Below are 15,813 nucleotides of genomic sequence, written 5' to 3'. Positions count from 1 at the left end.
AAGCTCAACAACTACCTTACTATTAATAAGTCACTAATTAAGGTTTATTGAGCTGATAGCCTTAGATAATGGTTTGTAAACAGCATGAATTGCACATTACAATAAAGTGGTACCTGAGATTATAGCTTCCCTTTAAACTGGGAATTGTGTTTAGGCACTGATAGTGTTTGCCGTAGAAAAGCATAGCTGTGAAAATCACTGCAAATATTAAATTATAAGGTATTTCCATCTCAATCAAATGGCAATCACACATTGCATTGACACAGAGTTATATGTGGGTAAAATGTTAGATATACAGTATATGCTGTCTGGAAGCATACAGCTTTTATTTTCTGGTTAATATTATAGTTATCATTAATTGTAAGATTAGTTCTGTAGCAAATAGGGTTAGTCAAAGAAAAAATCATAAAAACAAAATATTTTTAGTAAGTTGTCACAACAACACTTCTCATTTTCTTTAGGTTTAAGCTAACAAACTAAAATATCAGTTTTTAATAACAATATATGCAAGATAAAAAATAATAATTCAAATAAAATATTTAAATGTAAGAGACTTCAAATATTATAATCGATCACCTTTCTCAGCAAGGGTGACTCTGTAGTTCTCCAAGAAAATGACTTTGAGTCGATCGCCCACCACAGGGTCATTGTTGACCACCTCACCGATAGCTGTGATGAGGCGAATGATCATTTTAGCTGTGTGGTATCCTGGCGCAGCCTGGGAAGAAGAATAGAATTATCAGACAATTCACAGTTCACTAAGGAGTTAAAGATCTGAATGCTGATCTGACTGCATTTAAATCACCTTTCCTCCAATCATAATTGTTCTTGGTGTCCACTGCTTATTAGGCTCTTTCTTGATGCCTGTAAAATTGAATTTACACAAATAGTCACAACATGTCTTTCTAAATGTTTAACAGTTTTATTTACTGACGTGTTTTGGACCATTATACCTTAATACAATAATTTATGCATTCCTTTATTTATTCAGTATTTGTTTTGAATTTAACTATTATTTGAAAGAAAATACGGTTAATCACAATAGTAATATTAGGACAAATATTATTTACAAAATATTTTTATATATTTACTCTTCTAAAAATATATATAATTTCATTTAAATAATAATAAAGTATATATATATATATATATATATATATATATATATATATATATATATATATATATATACACACACACACATATATATATATATATATATATATATATACACAGTCACACACACAACAGTTCTGCTTGGTTCTCGATTCTGATTGACTGATAGCCATGTGATATTCTGCAATAACAGCACTAGTATAGTCTCTTCACTCTTGGGGTGTATTACTCCGCCCACCTGAACAAATCATTATAGAACAGGTAAGTCGATCTCTCTTTTGCATTTTGTAGTGCTGTGTTTATACTATCGTAATTTGGTAGTGTTTTGCTTTGGCTTTTTCTGGGTTATTTATTGTGTTATTGCAATTGCAACAGAGAAATATTGGGAAATCTCTGTAGACTGATGGCTGTGTAGTCTAAAATGTGAGCAAAAACACCTGTTTTGTTATCACTTTAGACCAGAGATGTCCAAAGTAGGGCCTGCGGTTTTTTTCTAGTTATTTTAAAATTTTGAAATTACCCATGGCAACTGCAATTACCTTCAGACCACTAGCCTCAATCAAGTTTGGTTTTTGGCCCTTCATAAGAAAAAGTTTGGGCACTCCTGCTTTAGACATTCCGCTAGAGAATCGTTCAAACACAATTATAAAGTGACATTTCTAAAGTAGCATATATATATATACTGTGGATATATAGATATGTTTCTCCTTTCCAAAAATATATTATGATCGTCAATGGATAAACCACCCAAATAAAATAGTGCTAATAATAAATAAAACACATAATAGTGATAGCGAAAAGGAAACTGAAAGAAATGAAAGCGCAGTTAACACTCACGGTTGTAGAAAGTAATGATGTGCAGACAGTTGAGCAGCTGCCTTTTATACTCATGGATTCTTTTCACCTGAATGTCGAACATGGAGTTGGGGTTGATTTTCACTTTGTAGTGCTCCTCCAGGTGCACAGCGAACTTCAGCTTGTTCTCCTTGAACGGGGTGAGAACAAACCAGTTTAAAATCTAAAACCCACTGGCCTGTTGATACAAGCCACATTTGCACTGGTTCCAACCTGCTTAACTTTGGCGATATCCCGAATGAAAGCCTCATCATTGACAAAATCGCGAAGCTTTTGCAGCTGATCCAGGTCGCGGATGAAGTCCTCTCCAATTTTCTGATATTTGAAAAGGCCAACGAGATTAAAGTTGTTTCTGGCATTTTATATATTTAGCAACAATGTAATTATAGATTCCTAAAGGCATAGTTCACCCAAAAATTTATATTTACTCATCGTTTATCTCAGTGGTTTCAGAACTTCATTGATATTTTGATAAATGTTGGAAACTGTTTTGTAAATTTTGGAAACCGGTAGCCATTCGTAGGAAAAATGTTCTGTAGATGTCAATTGTTACAGATTTCCAACATTCTTAAAAATATCTTATCTTGTTTTCAACAGACAAAACTGGAACAATTTGAGTGTGATAAAGTCATTTCAGAATTTACATTTTTGAGTGAATTATCCCTTTAAGTGTTTGCTTTCTTAAGTCCAAATATAAACTTTTTTATTAACAAGGCATTACATAAAAGAGCAATTACTGTGTACAGTCTTTGGTGGTTCAGTCATTGGTAGTTATTTTAACATTCAACAAATGAAGCAATGAAATAAAGCACCAACCTCTGCAATGACCTCAGCCAGACCAGGGTTGCACATCACTAACCAGCGGCGAGGGGTGATGCCATTGGTTTTATTCTGGAATTTGTGTGGATCCATCTCATAGAAATCTTTAAATCTGTTTGGAAAAGAAATAGCTGATCAGTTTTGTCATTAATTACTAACCCTTATGACTTTTAGAAGCAGTACGGATTCAAGTCAATTATTCGTTAAAACTCACTAGTAAGAACAATTAGATACAGTTTTGTCCTTTTTGCTATACGGATCAGCGGCAGAGTCTCAAAAGAACAATTTGTTAATTAATTCAGCTCTCAGGTTAATGATCCGACGACAGAAATTACAATCCATCAAGTAACAAAGCTGTCATGTGGCATGTACGGTCACTATTGAATTACCAGTTTATTTAATAATTAGTCAGTTCATTCCAAAAGGACAATTCTGTCAACATTTACCACTAATCATTTCATAATCGTTTCAAATCTTTAAAAAATATTTTGTTTGCCTATTAAAATTCTGTTTACCCAAATCTCTGATACTTTAAATTGTGAATAAATAATTCACTCCAATTCATAAATTCTCTCCTGTAGCCTCATAGAATAATGAAGTGTCCATTTAGTATGTCCCGTTTACTTCTTGCCTTCTGTTTTTTATTACTATTATCAAACATTCCTTACAGGAAAAAGATTTGATTAAAGTTGAAGATGAATATCTCGTGTCTGGAGCATCATATAGGTGAGTAAATAAAGACTGATTGTTCATTTTGGGTGAACTGACCCTTTAAGATATTATGTAAAAGTCAATGGCTTGGTTTGCTTTATGTTTGTTTAAAGTCTTACACTGTAGCTTTGAGGATGTCCGAGTGGATTCGTGCAACACCGTTGACTGCATGGGCACCGACAATACACAGATGAGCCATGTTGACCCTTTTCTGTCCGCCCTCCTCAATCAGAGACATGCGGCGCAAGCGGTCCATATCACCGGGGTAAAGAGAGGCCACACGCTACAACAGCAAACAAACACTTTGTCATTTATACAGCATCCTCGAATTTAACCCTTGAGCATAGATCTAAAGTATATCATTTCAGATAAATCTCAGCTTTGCTATACGTCATTTTGGGGATGCACTTTTTTTTTGAGGTTGATAAATGTCAATGCATTTTATTATTATTTTTTATTGATTCTTATGCACTAGAGAATTCCGTTTTTCGTTTTTATTTTGCACGGAATACTTGGATAAAAAATATACAAATAAAAACTTTTATTTGACTGGGACAATGCAGTGTTATATTGTTGTATAACAAATCCACATTTCAACAGAAACTAATCTGCATTCACCCGTTAGGCTGTTTAAACAACAATAAAACAGTAAAAATGTATTTAATATTTCTATTACCTATCTTTTGAATAGTGAAGACTGATGTTTACTATAGTTTAGCCAGAGCTGCTGAAATATCAGTTTATATTTTTATTTTTTTTTTATTTCCTGCATGCACAAACTGCAGATTATATAAATATTATATTATCAAAATATAAACTTGCTGATTATTAGTATCTATCTATTAGTAACAGAATTGGCCATGAGAAGGATGTAAGTACTGCTATAGGATCAGATTTTTTATATTGTGCATCCTTAGTGTTCAATTCACAATTAAAAAGTCTTAGTGACCCTAAATTATTTGTTTGTTAGGGTTTATTTATATTTGTGAATGATGAGGTAAAAATCAGATAACTCTTGACATATTTTTTGTGTAAAACTGTGTTGTAGTTTAGTGTGGTGTTGAAGCTGGACCTCCATGTGGCGGCGGTTGATTTCGTAGATGATCTCGAGGTGTCGGGGCAGCAGGGTCTGGAAGAGGTCGATAGGCCAGCGTTCCAGAGCCTCAGGCAGCACAGTGTGGTTGGTGTAGGCGCAGGTCCTAACACAGATGTCCCATGCCTGCGGAGAGCAAGAAAATCAACACAGCTACAGCTTGTTCGGTAGACTTAATTTATATCCAACTTAAGTTTGTAACACCTTAAAGAGAATGCCTGCTATACTCAAGAAAATACATTTTTTTAACTAATACTAACAAATAGTGAAATAAGCGATTGGTGATCAGGATGTTTTTGCAGACCATCTGAGCTTCTGTACTTGGTCGCCCTCTGGTGTTTGCCCAGTCAGTGTTTTATGAAACAGAGCTATGGCAAGCTGTTTTAACATATAATCTATAAATCATACTAGTACTCTATCTAGCATCATTCTACTAATACTTATTTCTTTTAGTATATCATTAAGCACCAGTAGATACATTTTTTGGGCTACTAGGTCATAGATCTTATCCTTATATAAGCTTGTTTTTTTCATCTTTAAAAGACACTGGACTAACACTTTTGAATATTAGTACATTAGTTAATATATTCACTAACATAACTATGTATGAATGATCCAGTCAAGCATTTATTAATCATAGTTCAAGATTAACTAATTCGTTAAAATCTAAAGTCGTGCTTAATAATATTGTTAATGCACAGAGAGTTAACACTAACTAATGTTATTTAACTGAAATAAAATAATGTTAACAAAGACGAATAAATACTGTAATAAATTTATTACTAATTGTTTGTTAATGTTAGTAAGTACATTAACTAATGGACCATTATTTTAAAGTGTTGCCGACACTAGTACTTTTAAATTAAACAATTGTTCTGTTTCATTAGATATTAATAACTTATCAATAGTTACTAGTACATTTTAATCAGACACTTATTCAATAGATACTATACTTACTCTTACTCACAGGGTGGTTTATATCGAAGTTGATATTTAGCCTCACCATGTTGGTGTTTCATAACATCTAATTTTTACGAGGTGGGTTAGCCTTTGCTCAATCTCCAATCTGGAGGGCCAGGACATACACACATACACTACAGACAATTTAGCTTACCCATGTCACCTATAGCGCATGAGTTTAAACTGTGGGTGAATCCGGAGCACCCGGAGGACAACCACGTGAACACAGGGAGAGCATGCAAACTCCACACAGAAATGCCAACTGACCCAGCTGGGGCTCGAACCAGCGACCTTCTTGCTGTGAGGTGACAGCGCTTCCCACTGCACCACCATGCCGCCTCTATTAGATACTACTAGTAGTTTATAATTAGATCCAATTGCCCAATGAACAAGTAGTATTACATATTGTTAAAAATTATCATATATATATTCGCTTTTGTAGCTCTAATCATATACGTCCATTGTGCAATATTAGCGATTAGAGTATGGACGCTTCTACACTTTGTTTTTTACTGGAAATAGTAAACCATCCAGGCACCTTTGGCATACTCTTTTCAACATACTATGGTTTGGGACATACTAATTCTATTTTCGAATACTATTTAGGATGGATAGTATGTGAATTGGGATGCAGCAATTGGCTGCGTTCGAAATCGCTTTCTTCCACACTATATGGTACGCTAAAAACAGTATACGAGTCGAGTAGTATGTCAAATTCATAGAATTTGAAAATTTAGTAGGTCACGTATTCAGCAGGTCATCTGATTATGACAAAATTGCTGATGTAGGATGTCTGAGTTTTATTCATACTACTCGCACTCTCATGCGCTATTTCCGATGCAGCCATTGGTCCATTTAGGCAAACTACAACTACAAGACTTACATGTTTATATCAGTTTTATATCTCCTAAATGTGAATTTTGTCACTGTTTTGGAGCACACTAGCTTGTAGATATCTTAAAACGAACAATACTGACATTTAAAAAATAATAATAATTGCATGGGACCTTTAATAGCTATTGAATAATTAATGGTGCTTAATGGAAACTATTCTAGTATTATTACTAATATAAACTTTCAGGTTATATACAATAAATGTTTAAATGGCTTGCCATATGACAACAGAATGAATGGTTCATTAACATAATGCCATTCCATAACACATTTCAAACCTTCTCCCAAGGTAGTTTCTCTTCATCAACCAGGACTCTCATCAGCTCAGGGATGGCTAAGGCAGGGTGAGTGTCGTTCAGCTGAATGGCCACCTGAGAAGAGCCAAACAAAAAGGGAATAATGGAAAAAGCAGAGCTGTGACACCTACATCCTTCACCGCTGAAAGATACTTCAAGACAAACATATTTCAGCTACACCTGTAGATATGTATAAGATATGTGAACGCAGCTGACCTTGTCGGGTAGAGTGCTGAAGTCTGTGCGCACTATATCCCTGGAGCCGAACTTGGAGGCCTTGAAGCGACGAATGATGTCTTGGAGAGTCGCAGCCACTACAAAGTACTCTTGTTTCAGTCGGAGCTCTTTACCTTCAAAAAACTGAAGCCAAAAATGTTTAGACAGGTATTCAAATACTACATCAATCTGTACAAAAAAGTATGACTTTTTCTAAATGAATAGTTGATCTATTTGATTATTTTGGGCCTTTTTTGCAGCTTTATTGAAATCAATCGGTACATTTAATTAAAATATCTTGTTTTGGTTTAAATTAATATGTGGGTAAGTAAATACTGTTGCAATTTTTATTATTCAGGTGAACTATTCCTTTAAATTCAGAACTAGTTGAATGTTTACTCACGTTGTCGTTGGGGTAAAGCACACGAGAGATGTTTTCTGCCAGGTTCCTGTCCAGAACGGCCTGAATGTAGCCACCAACATTGACTGAGGATGGAGGAAGAACATGTGAGAAAAAGACACTTTCAGAAATAGTTTGAGTGTTCGAAAACCCTGATATGCTAATGGATTTCTCATGGCATTTTATGGCAAATCTTTAAATATTTGAGCAGTCATATACTGTTAGCAAATATCCTAATGCTGACCTACAGTCGTGGAAAAAGTGTTGACAATCTATTGACTTCCATGGTTTTCAGGATGAAAACTGGACTATTGCGTCATCTTGATTATTGTTTTGTTTGTTCAGTTGCAACATTACAAATGTTGCAAAAGGCAACACTTTCAAACATGCAACCCTTTTCCTGTCATTAAACTTTAACACAGGGGTACTCAAACTTTTTAGCCTGCGACCCCTAAAATAACAACTCCAGTGACGACTGACCCCCTCTATGCTCGGAGGTGGTTGTAAGCATATACTGCACACAATGGTGCACATATACCATTAGGAACTATATAAACAGCATATTGGCAACACAAAAAAGTGCAACAGTCTGATACCATATCTTTTTTTATAATCATTATTCATTTGTTTAATTTAATATGAACCTCACTTAATGAGAATGGTGAGCACAACGCTTATAGCACAAGACTATTCTTGGTTTAATTTTGGAAACTTGGAGCCACGTGGAGATCATCCTCTTTGTTCAGTCATGGCCTTAGTTTTTTAATGTATGTGAGTGCCATAAAGGTGTCCAAGTTTAATATTGTACCGCAAAATCAATCAGCTGCAACTAACGCTATTGCTGTGATGTTAATCAAGCATAATAACCCCAGGGGTCGCAAATAAAATATAATAATTGATAAAATATGATCATTATAATTGTTTAATAAAATATATGAGATTTTTGGAAATCCCCAAAAGAGAACCACTGCTTTTACATGTTAAATGAGGCCTCGGTTCCTAGACTGCAGCTCTGCACAAGAAGTTTGGCAAGGGGAGAATTGATTATGCTCAACTGAGCCTGTTTTCTCTCTTGATTTTTTATTTTTTTGCACGGATGTCCACTCTTAGGATTATCTTAGTGTCTTTAACTTGTGAATAAACTTCCTAACTGTTGAATGATGGACTTCTGATTGTTTGTAAGTGGCTTTATTTTTCCTGCTAGTTTGATGGCTGCAACTGTGGCTTCTCAAAGATCCTCACTGATGTTCTTCCAACTTAGCAGTGTGTTAACACAAACCTAAAGGTTCCGTACCAAGAAAATACTAAAACCTCTTTTATTGAGGTGCACAAACTTGCTGATGATCAGTTAATCAAAGGCATTCGATTCCCTCTTAATCCCTATATTAACAGTTAGGAAGTTCTAAGTTTGTCACCTATGACTTTTCATTTTTGGTTTTATTTTTAAGTAAAAAAATGTCATGGTGCAATATGCCATGTTTTGTTCATCTGACGTTTTATTTGTAAGGCCTCTCCTTGACTAGATTGTTTTATTATGATGTTCCAATACAGAAAACCATGGATTACAATAGGGTGTCTTGACATTTTTCACATGACTGTATATGACATAGACATCTAGGGAATTTGGAGGTCAAGGAAACATGATGAACTCTTCATCGTCCTCCAAACCATTCCAGAACAATAGAAGGTTATCCAGCTAAAAAAGTTTACTTTCACCAGAGAACGCCATTGTCATGAAGAGGTATTTCTGGTGTGCAACAATGTTCTGGTTGCATGTACGAAATATAAGTCCACATGAATTGTGGGTTTCCCAGAAGAGCATTGTCAAGAGCCTCACACTAACTTGTAGTAGCCATACAGTGGATTTTTGTTTCATTGCCATATATCTAGTACATAAATAAAAGGGGACTTGTCAGATCAAGTGACCTTTTCCACTTCGCCTATGTCCAGTTCTCACATGCCAAATATAGGCATGAAACAGAGGTCAGCATAGCCATTCTAGTTGGTGTGCAGCTATGCAACTCCAGTACGCAGTGGAGTCTGGTGCACTGTGTGTTGTCTTCCCATAATAAGCATAAAATGTTTACGTGACTTGTATCACGGTGAACATTCCATTGGCTATGAACAGATGGAGTAGCTTTTGTTGCTGGTTTGTAAGCAAATTCTCACCACTGCTGACCATGAGCAACCTACTTGTCTTACCATTTTAGAGATTGCAAATACCTATATGTTTGAACCTATATGTTGACAGAAGAGATATTCTGGAGATTCTGAGCCCCTCATACATATTATTTAATTAATACAGACCAATGATAGTGAATGTGTTTGAAACCTTTACAGAAAGTTTGCTATAATTACAAGTAGGTTCCACACCCAAAAAAACTCAAATGTTTTTTTTTTTTTTTGTATGGAATTATTTCAGTTTGTTCTTTGAGTCTGAAGTATATCAGAGCCTTTATTCTGGTTAATATGATCTAGTCTGTACAGCATGTACAGTAATTGTTATTTATACTCACAATCTTTCAGGTTAAACTCGCAAGGAGCCTTGGCAGACCACAGTCTCATGGTGTTTACAATGTTGTTTCTGTATCCGGGTACAGGGGTATCATAGGGTAAAGCTAGGACAACCTGTGGAAGCAATACAATTGAAGCTTTGTTAGTATAAAACAGTAATAAGGAACCGCTTTATGAATGTGGATGCTATACCTGAGTATCCACCCATTTCACTCCATCTGGGTGATGCTCTGTTCTACCATAAAAGTGCACAGGGCGCATGTATTCTGGCCGAGCTTTCTCCCATGGGTTACCATAGCGGAGCCAGTCGTCAGCCTCTTCAACCTGTCAATCATCAATATTATTAGAGTTTCAATATATAAAATTTTGATTCCCAAAAAAGTTATATTTCTGAATAATCTTAAAAGTAAGAAGGTTGCCAGAGTGTTCTGAGTGGCCTATGTTAAAGAGCACATATTATACATGAAATAGGGTCATATCTTGGTTGTAAGGGTCTCCAACAACAGTCTAATATGCATGCAAGGTCAAAAAACACTTTCATGGTTTTATAATCTGCATTTATTTTTACCTAATTATCCCAGCGACTCCCGTATGAATCGTCCAGTGATTCATTTGTTCCCAAACCCCTCCTTAGCGCAAACCTAATCTGCGCTGATTAGACCGATGACAGTCTGTTGCGATTGGTCGACTGCCTTCAGTGAGAGAGTGAAATGCCCAACAGCTAATCAGCAATATAAAAGTAAGTTCATACACGCTCGATAGTGTAGGTGTGGATTTTTGCTGCCAGTGGGTCAATGTAAATACAGACGATGGACTTGAAAATACAGACGACTAACTAATTTATTGAGCAAAAACTCCAAAAACAGTTGAGGAGATCTTCTAGTTTGTCTCACTCTGCTCTTTTCACAGACACACACACACACACATATTGCCCTCGTACTTCACACACACACTTAACCCTCCGCCGGACGACAACGCGCGCGCATACACATACACACAAACACACACACCTCCAGACGACAGCGCGCGCACACGCACACGCACACACACACGCACACACACACACACACTACCCTTCAACACGGAGCTCTGTAAACAAAGTAGCACGCGACGCGTTTTTAACGTGGCTTTGCACGCGATATGAGAATATAGCGAGTTAACCTCATAAAGTACACGCGGTTACAAGTAACAAATCACAACTAAATACATTTGCAAGCTAGAGTAAACGAGGCAACAACTTTAATCGCACGTACTTACACTTGAGAAATGGAGGAAGAAACCCATCCTGACAAGTTACTCTTTACTGATCCTTCCTTTAACAAACGCTGATGAAGTATTCTTTGTAGCATGTAGTTTCCAGAAGTTTCCAACTGCTTGGTTATAATGCTGAGGTTTCATCTTTGGGTAGAGACTCAATAATATCCATCTGCAGTGTGACTTCAATCGACCGGCATGTTTGTGTGTGTTTGTGGGTGTGTGTGTGTGTCTGGGTTTCTGTGTTAGAGGGCGGGGCCGCAGGTTTCAAATCTCCCGGGTTTGCGCGTGCACGTGAATAACTTTGTTTCGTTAGTACGTCATGGCGAAACACCTAATGACTCGTTATCAAGGCGACTCGTTTGAAGCACTATGAGTCGACTCTTTTATAGATGAATCACTAGTTTTAAACACTGTACACTTACAGATTTAAGCCTTAGCTGGATACTTCACTTCACTTAGAGCTGTGTTACAAACTACATGGAAGGGCATTTTCAAAAACCCATAATATGGGCTCTTTAAGTGATTTTTGGTTGTTGGGTGTCTTTGGGGTTTTGCTGTGTACCGATAGATGGTTTCTATGTCTACTTTAGTTATTTTGTCATCATAGGTGGATGCTATGGTGTTCTGTGTGGCAAATATGGAAAAATATGTGGTAAAAATGATACAATGTTGTACCAAATTTGTACCATTGCAGTTTGTACCTTCAAGGATATTTGGTTTTTAAAACCTGCAGATACAATATTGTACCTTCATCAAAGGTACAAATGTAATCCATAAAGGTTATACTACAGTGACAAGACACTTTGTTCCTTAACAGTTTTAAATGTGTTCCTCCGAAAACTGTTGAAAGACATATTGCTATATTCAAAATGCATCAATTTATTTTCAGAAAATTAAAAACATCAAATACATTTATTAAGCAATGTATCAGTTTACTAAATAAAAGTTTATTTTTGTGCAAAATTTACAATAAAGAATAAAATACTTTAATATAAACCACATATATATATATATATATATATATATATATATATATATATATATATATATATATATATATATATATATATAATGTTTGATTAGTTTTGCAACACTAAAATGTCTGTTTTGTATCATAGAACTTATGTGTGCAGAGTTACTGAAGTTTGTCCTGCGCGCTTGCGTTTTTTTTTAGTTACTTCTTTGGTTTGGTGCGTTAATCTGATCGTACAAACAGACTGAACAGACAAACAGACGTTTCGGCACGAAGCCTTCCTCAGTGTCACTGACACTGTCACAGTGTCACTGAGGAAGGCTTTGTGCCGAAACGTCTGTTATCACCCATAAAATGTAAGAAAAAGTAAGAATAAAAACAGTATGAAGCAATTGAGTGCGAATCATTACCTTCTTTTGTATCATAGAACTTAACAATTAATGTTTATGAGTTTCTTTAAACATCTGATTTTAAATGATGATTCATGTTTTAATATGGAAAATATTTATAAATTCACTTTGCCTTTCCAGTAAGATTTATTTTCATAGATATTGTAATAAAGGAGTTGTTCAACACTTATGTTTCATTTTTTATGAGAACAATTGTGTACCTTCATTCCAATTGTTCCATAAAAGGTACCGAACAGTATCATAAGACTTTTTTTCTGAGAGTGTATAGACTGATACGTGGTTGCTAGTGTTTTTTGAGCAGTTGCTATGCAGTGATTGGTTTTTGACATGTGTTTTGTGTGATTTCTAGTGCTGGGTTTTGTTAGGACAATAGCAGGTGGTTGCTAGGGGAATCTGAAGAGTTGCTATATAATGATAGATGGTTGCTTGGATGATCTGAATGGTTGCTAGAGTGATGATAAAGGTAGTGGTTTTGTTAGGGCTAGGAGTGTTCCGGGTAGTTGATAAGCTGATTAAGGTTCTAATTAGCTGCTATGTGATGATAGATTGTTGCTAAGTTTCCTCTTTGGTTTCTAATGCTGGGTTTTGATTAAAAAGTAACAGATGGTTGTTGAGGGTTTGCTGTGTACTGTTAGATGGTTGCTAGGTCTACTATTGTAATTTTATCAAGGTAGATGGTTTTGGGTGGCAAATTTGCTATAATATGTGGTTGTTAGGGTGTTTTGAGTGGTTGCTATGGGATGATAGGATGGTTGCTATAAGGGCTTGACATTACCTTTTTTGATCACCAGCTCATGTGACTTTTTGAGGCTCAACACTAAGGATTTACCAATTTTCTCTCTAGCCACACCAAACTAATTATTTCCTTGCTACAAATTTTAAATAATGTGTAAAAACAAGCAAAATATAGCAATATGCATACACTTTTTGTTCAACAAAAATGTTCTTAAAAAAACAATTGACATAAAAAAAAAAAATCTTTTCATGTATCTACTGTAAAACTATGCACAGTAGTCTGTCCTGGCTGAAGGTCCCATGATTACCAGTTAACTATATTTAAATGGAGAGTTAATCTCCTTTTAAAGCAATGTTATTGTAAGGGACGATAATTAAACCATGTTAATAAAAATAACTGTAAGCAAAAGAAAATGTGAAAAACCTACTTTGTACAATAATGAAAGGATGATCACATGCACACGGTTAACGTTAGGGCCATTAATGATCTGTTCAAAGATTGGTTAAAGTGAAAGCGGCAACCGCAAAATCTGACGCTTTTGAAAGCAGCAGGACTGTGTGTGCATGAGCACCGTTTATTCCTTTCTGTTTAAAAGAGACCCAATGTCACCCGGTGCATTTCCAGGTGCGGTTGCTTCGCACAAGGAAACGGGACACAGGAGCTTTTAAGCACTCGTGCGCATCACATCAGCTGTGCGCGCAACACACTAACCCCTCATCAGTGAGTAAGGATCGCCTGTGTCTCACCGTGTGCCTGATCATCCTCTCATTCGGTATTCACCTGCTTTTTTTGCTCGTCTGAACAGTTATCATATTATGTCGTGCTGCTTCTCGAATTCTAAGATCACATTCTTAAATGATCACATTATATTGACAAACTAAAACTCTAATTTTTAGCAACAAGCCAGCACTAGTAATTTAAAACTTATTTTCAACCCGCCAGAGTGGCTAGTGGGAGCAGCTGTCAACCTCACCACGGCTGAAATCTACCTGCATTTGGCGGGTGTTAATGTCAAGCCTTGGTTGCTATGTGTTTTAAGTGGTTTCTAGTGCTTGGTTTTGTTAGGACAATAACAGGTGGTTGCTAGGGCAATCTGAAGAGCCTCTGTGCAATTACAGATGGTTGCTATGTGGTTACTTTGGTATGAAAGGCTGTCCTGTGTGGTTGCTACAGTATCAATGGTAATGTGGTTGCTAGGGTATTCTGGGTGGCAATTGTGCAATAATAGACGATCGCTAAAGTTTTCTGTATGGTTGCTATGCAATAATAGGTGGTTGGTGGAGTCTTCTGGGTAGTGGCAAGCCAGTTTTTGTTTACGAACACCACAAATACATCTTTTATTTCTATTGTTTCTATTTTTTCTTTAAAGTACCTGCCAGCCATTGGATATTTTCTGGTTGAAGATTCCAAACTCATAGCGGATGCCATACCCGTAGGCAGCCAGTCCAAGGGAGGCCATAGAGTCCAGAAAGCAAGCTAACAGACAAAGAGAGAGAGACACCAAAGGTGAGTGTGCATTTTCAGAAACTGATTCATCATGCCTGTGGAAAGTTCTAAAGCTTTGACAGTTTCAAAGCAGGCAGCTCCACTCTTTTATGACTTTCTTGTGTAAAAGAAAATCCATACAGAGAATGATTGCTCATGTCAGATAACTAACCAGCAAGACGACCAAGACCTCCATTTCCCAGTCCAGCATCTTCCTCCATCTCCTGCAGCTCCTCCATGTCCAAACCCAACTACAGGACAAGGTATACAGTGATAGTGTGAATAATAATTAAAAATACTCATCTTACTCTAACAAAGTAGTTTTTTTTCTCAGACACTGTATTTTTAAAGTGATTTAAAAATGCGCACTTTTATTTCGGTACACTTTAGTTGAATTAACTGTACACCGCTATATTCCCTCCGTATGTAGTTGCTGCATAACAACTGTTTTATTTTTATCAGTCTGTGTGTTTGCTTTGGGTGAGAATAATGATTCTTATGACACACTGCAAAGTTAAATGACTTCCAGCACACCAGCTCTGGATGTAATAGGCAGAGCTTGATCTAATCCAGCTCGAGCCCATGGAACTAAATAGTGGTTATGTTTAAAGTCTGTGTGAACTCTAAGTTGCTGCCTGAGACTTTTATTTCAGAAAGTTGATGTACTTCCAACTGAAACACAATATTGAGTAGGGGTGGGGCTTTATGTTTACACATCATTCCCTCATAGCGAACTAAGGGTAGGATGGGCATGGTTAAAAATACTGTGGCTGAAGCCGACAAATTTACGTCAACAGCCACTCCAAATGCTGAAGCAAATGGGCAGATTTTGATTGAAGATTACCAAAAAAAACAATTTCAGTGGATAAACTTGGGCAGATTAATTGTTCATCTGATGATGTGCGCTAGCAAAATAAACATTGTAAATTTAGATTTCAAGAGTTAGGGTTAGGGCATGGCTGTACTATCTAGCCACCTCTCATGCAACATGGGGAGGAACTAGATGTGAATCTCCACAAACTAGGTCTGTAGTCTTTGGGTATTTAATTCAACATCAGTGTAAAATCAATATTTTCTA

General features: G+C 36.2%; 1 protein-coding gene across 1 annotated transcript in view; it reads right to left on the bottom strand.

Moving 5' to 3' along the window:
* pygma (phosphorylase, glycogen, muscle A) overlaps positions 1-15,813 on the bottom strand; it is a 28,642-nt gene that overhangs the window by 6,416 nt on the left and 6,413 nt on the right. The window contains 14 exon segments of the mRNA NM_001020628.1: positions 577-718; positions 806-864; positions 1,954-2,101; positions 2,185-2,286; positions 2,788-2,902; positions 3,621-3,784; positions 4,574-4,720; positions 6,727-6,819; positions 6,961-7,104; positions 7,364-7,446; positions 9,877-9,988; positions 10,067-10,198; positions 14,623-14,726; positions 14,908-14,986. Coding sequence (NP_001018464.1) covers positions 577-718; positions 806-864; positions 1,954-2,101; positions 2,185-2,286; positions 2,788-2,902; positions 3,621-3,784; positions 4,574-4,720; positions 6,727-6,819; positions 6,961-7,104; positions 7,364-7,446; positions 9,877-9,988; positions 10,067-10,198; positions 14,623-14,726; positions 14,908-14,986 — 1,624 coding nt within the window.

The sequence above is a fragment of the Danio rerio genome, chromosome 21 (assembly GCF_052040795.2).
Source record: "Danio rerio strain M-AB ecotype USA chromosome 21, GRCz13ab, whole genome shotgun sequence".
NCBI lineage: Eukaryota > Metazoa > Chordata > Actinopteri > Cypriniformes > Danionidae > Danio > Danio rerio.
The sequence above is the reverse complement of the archived record's forward strand: the minus strand, read 5'-3'. Positions and strand labels throughout refer to the sequence as shown.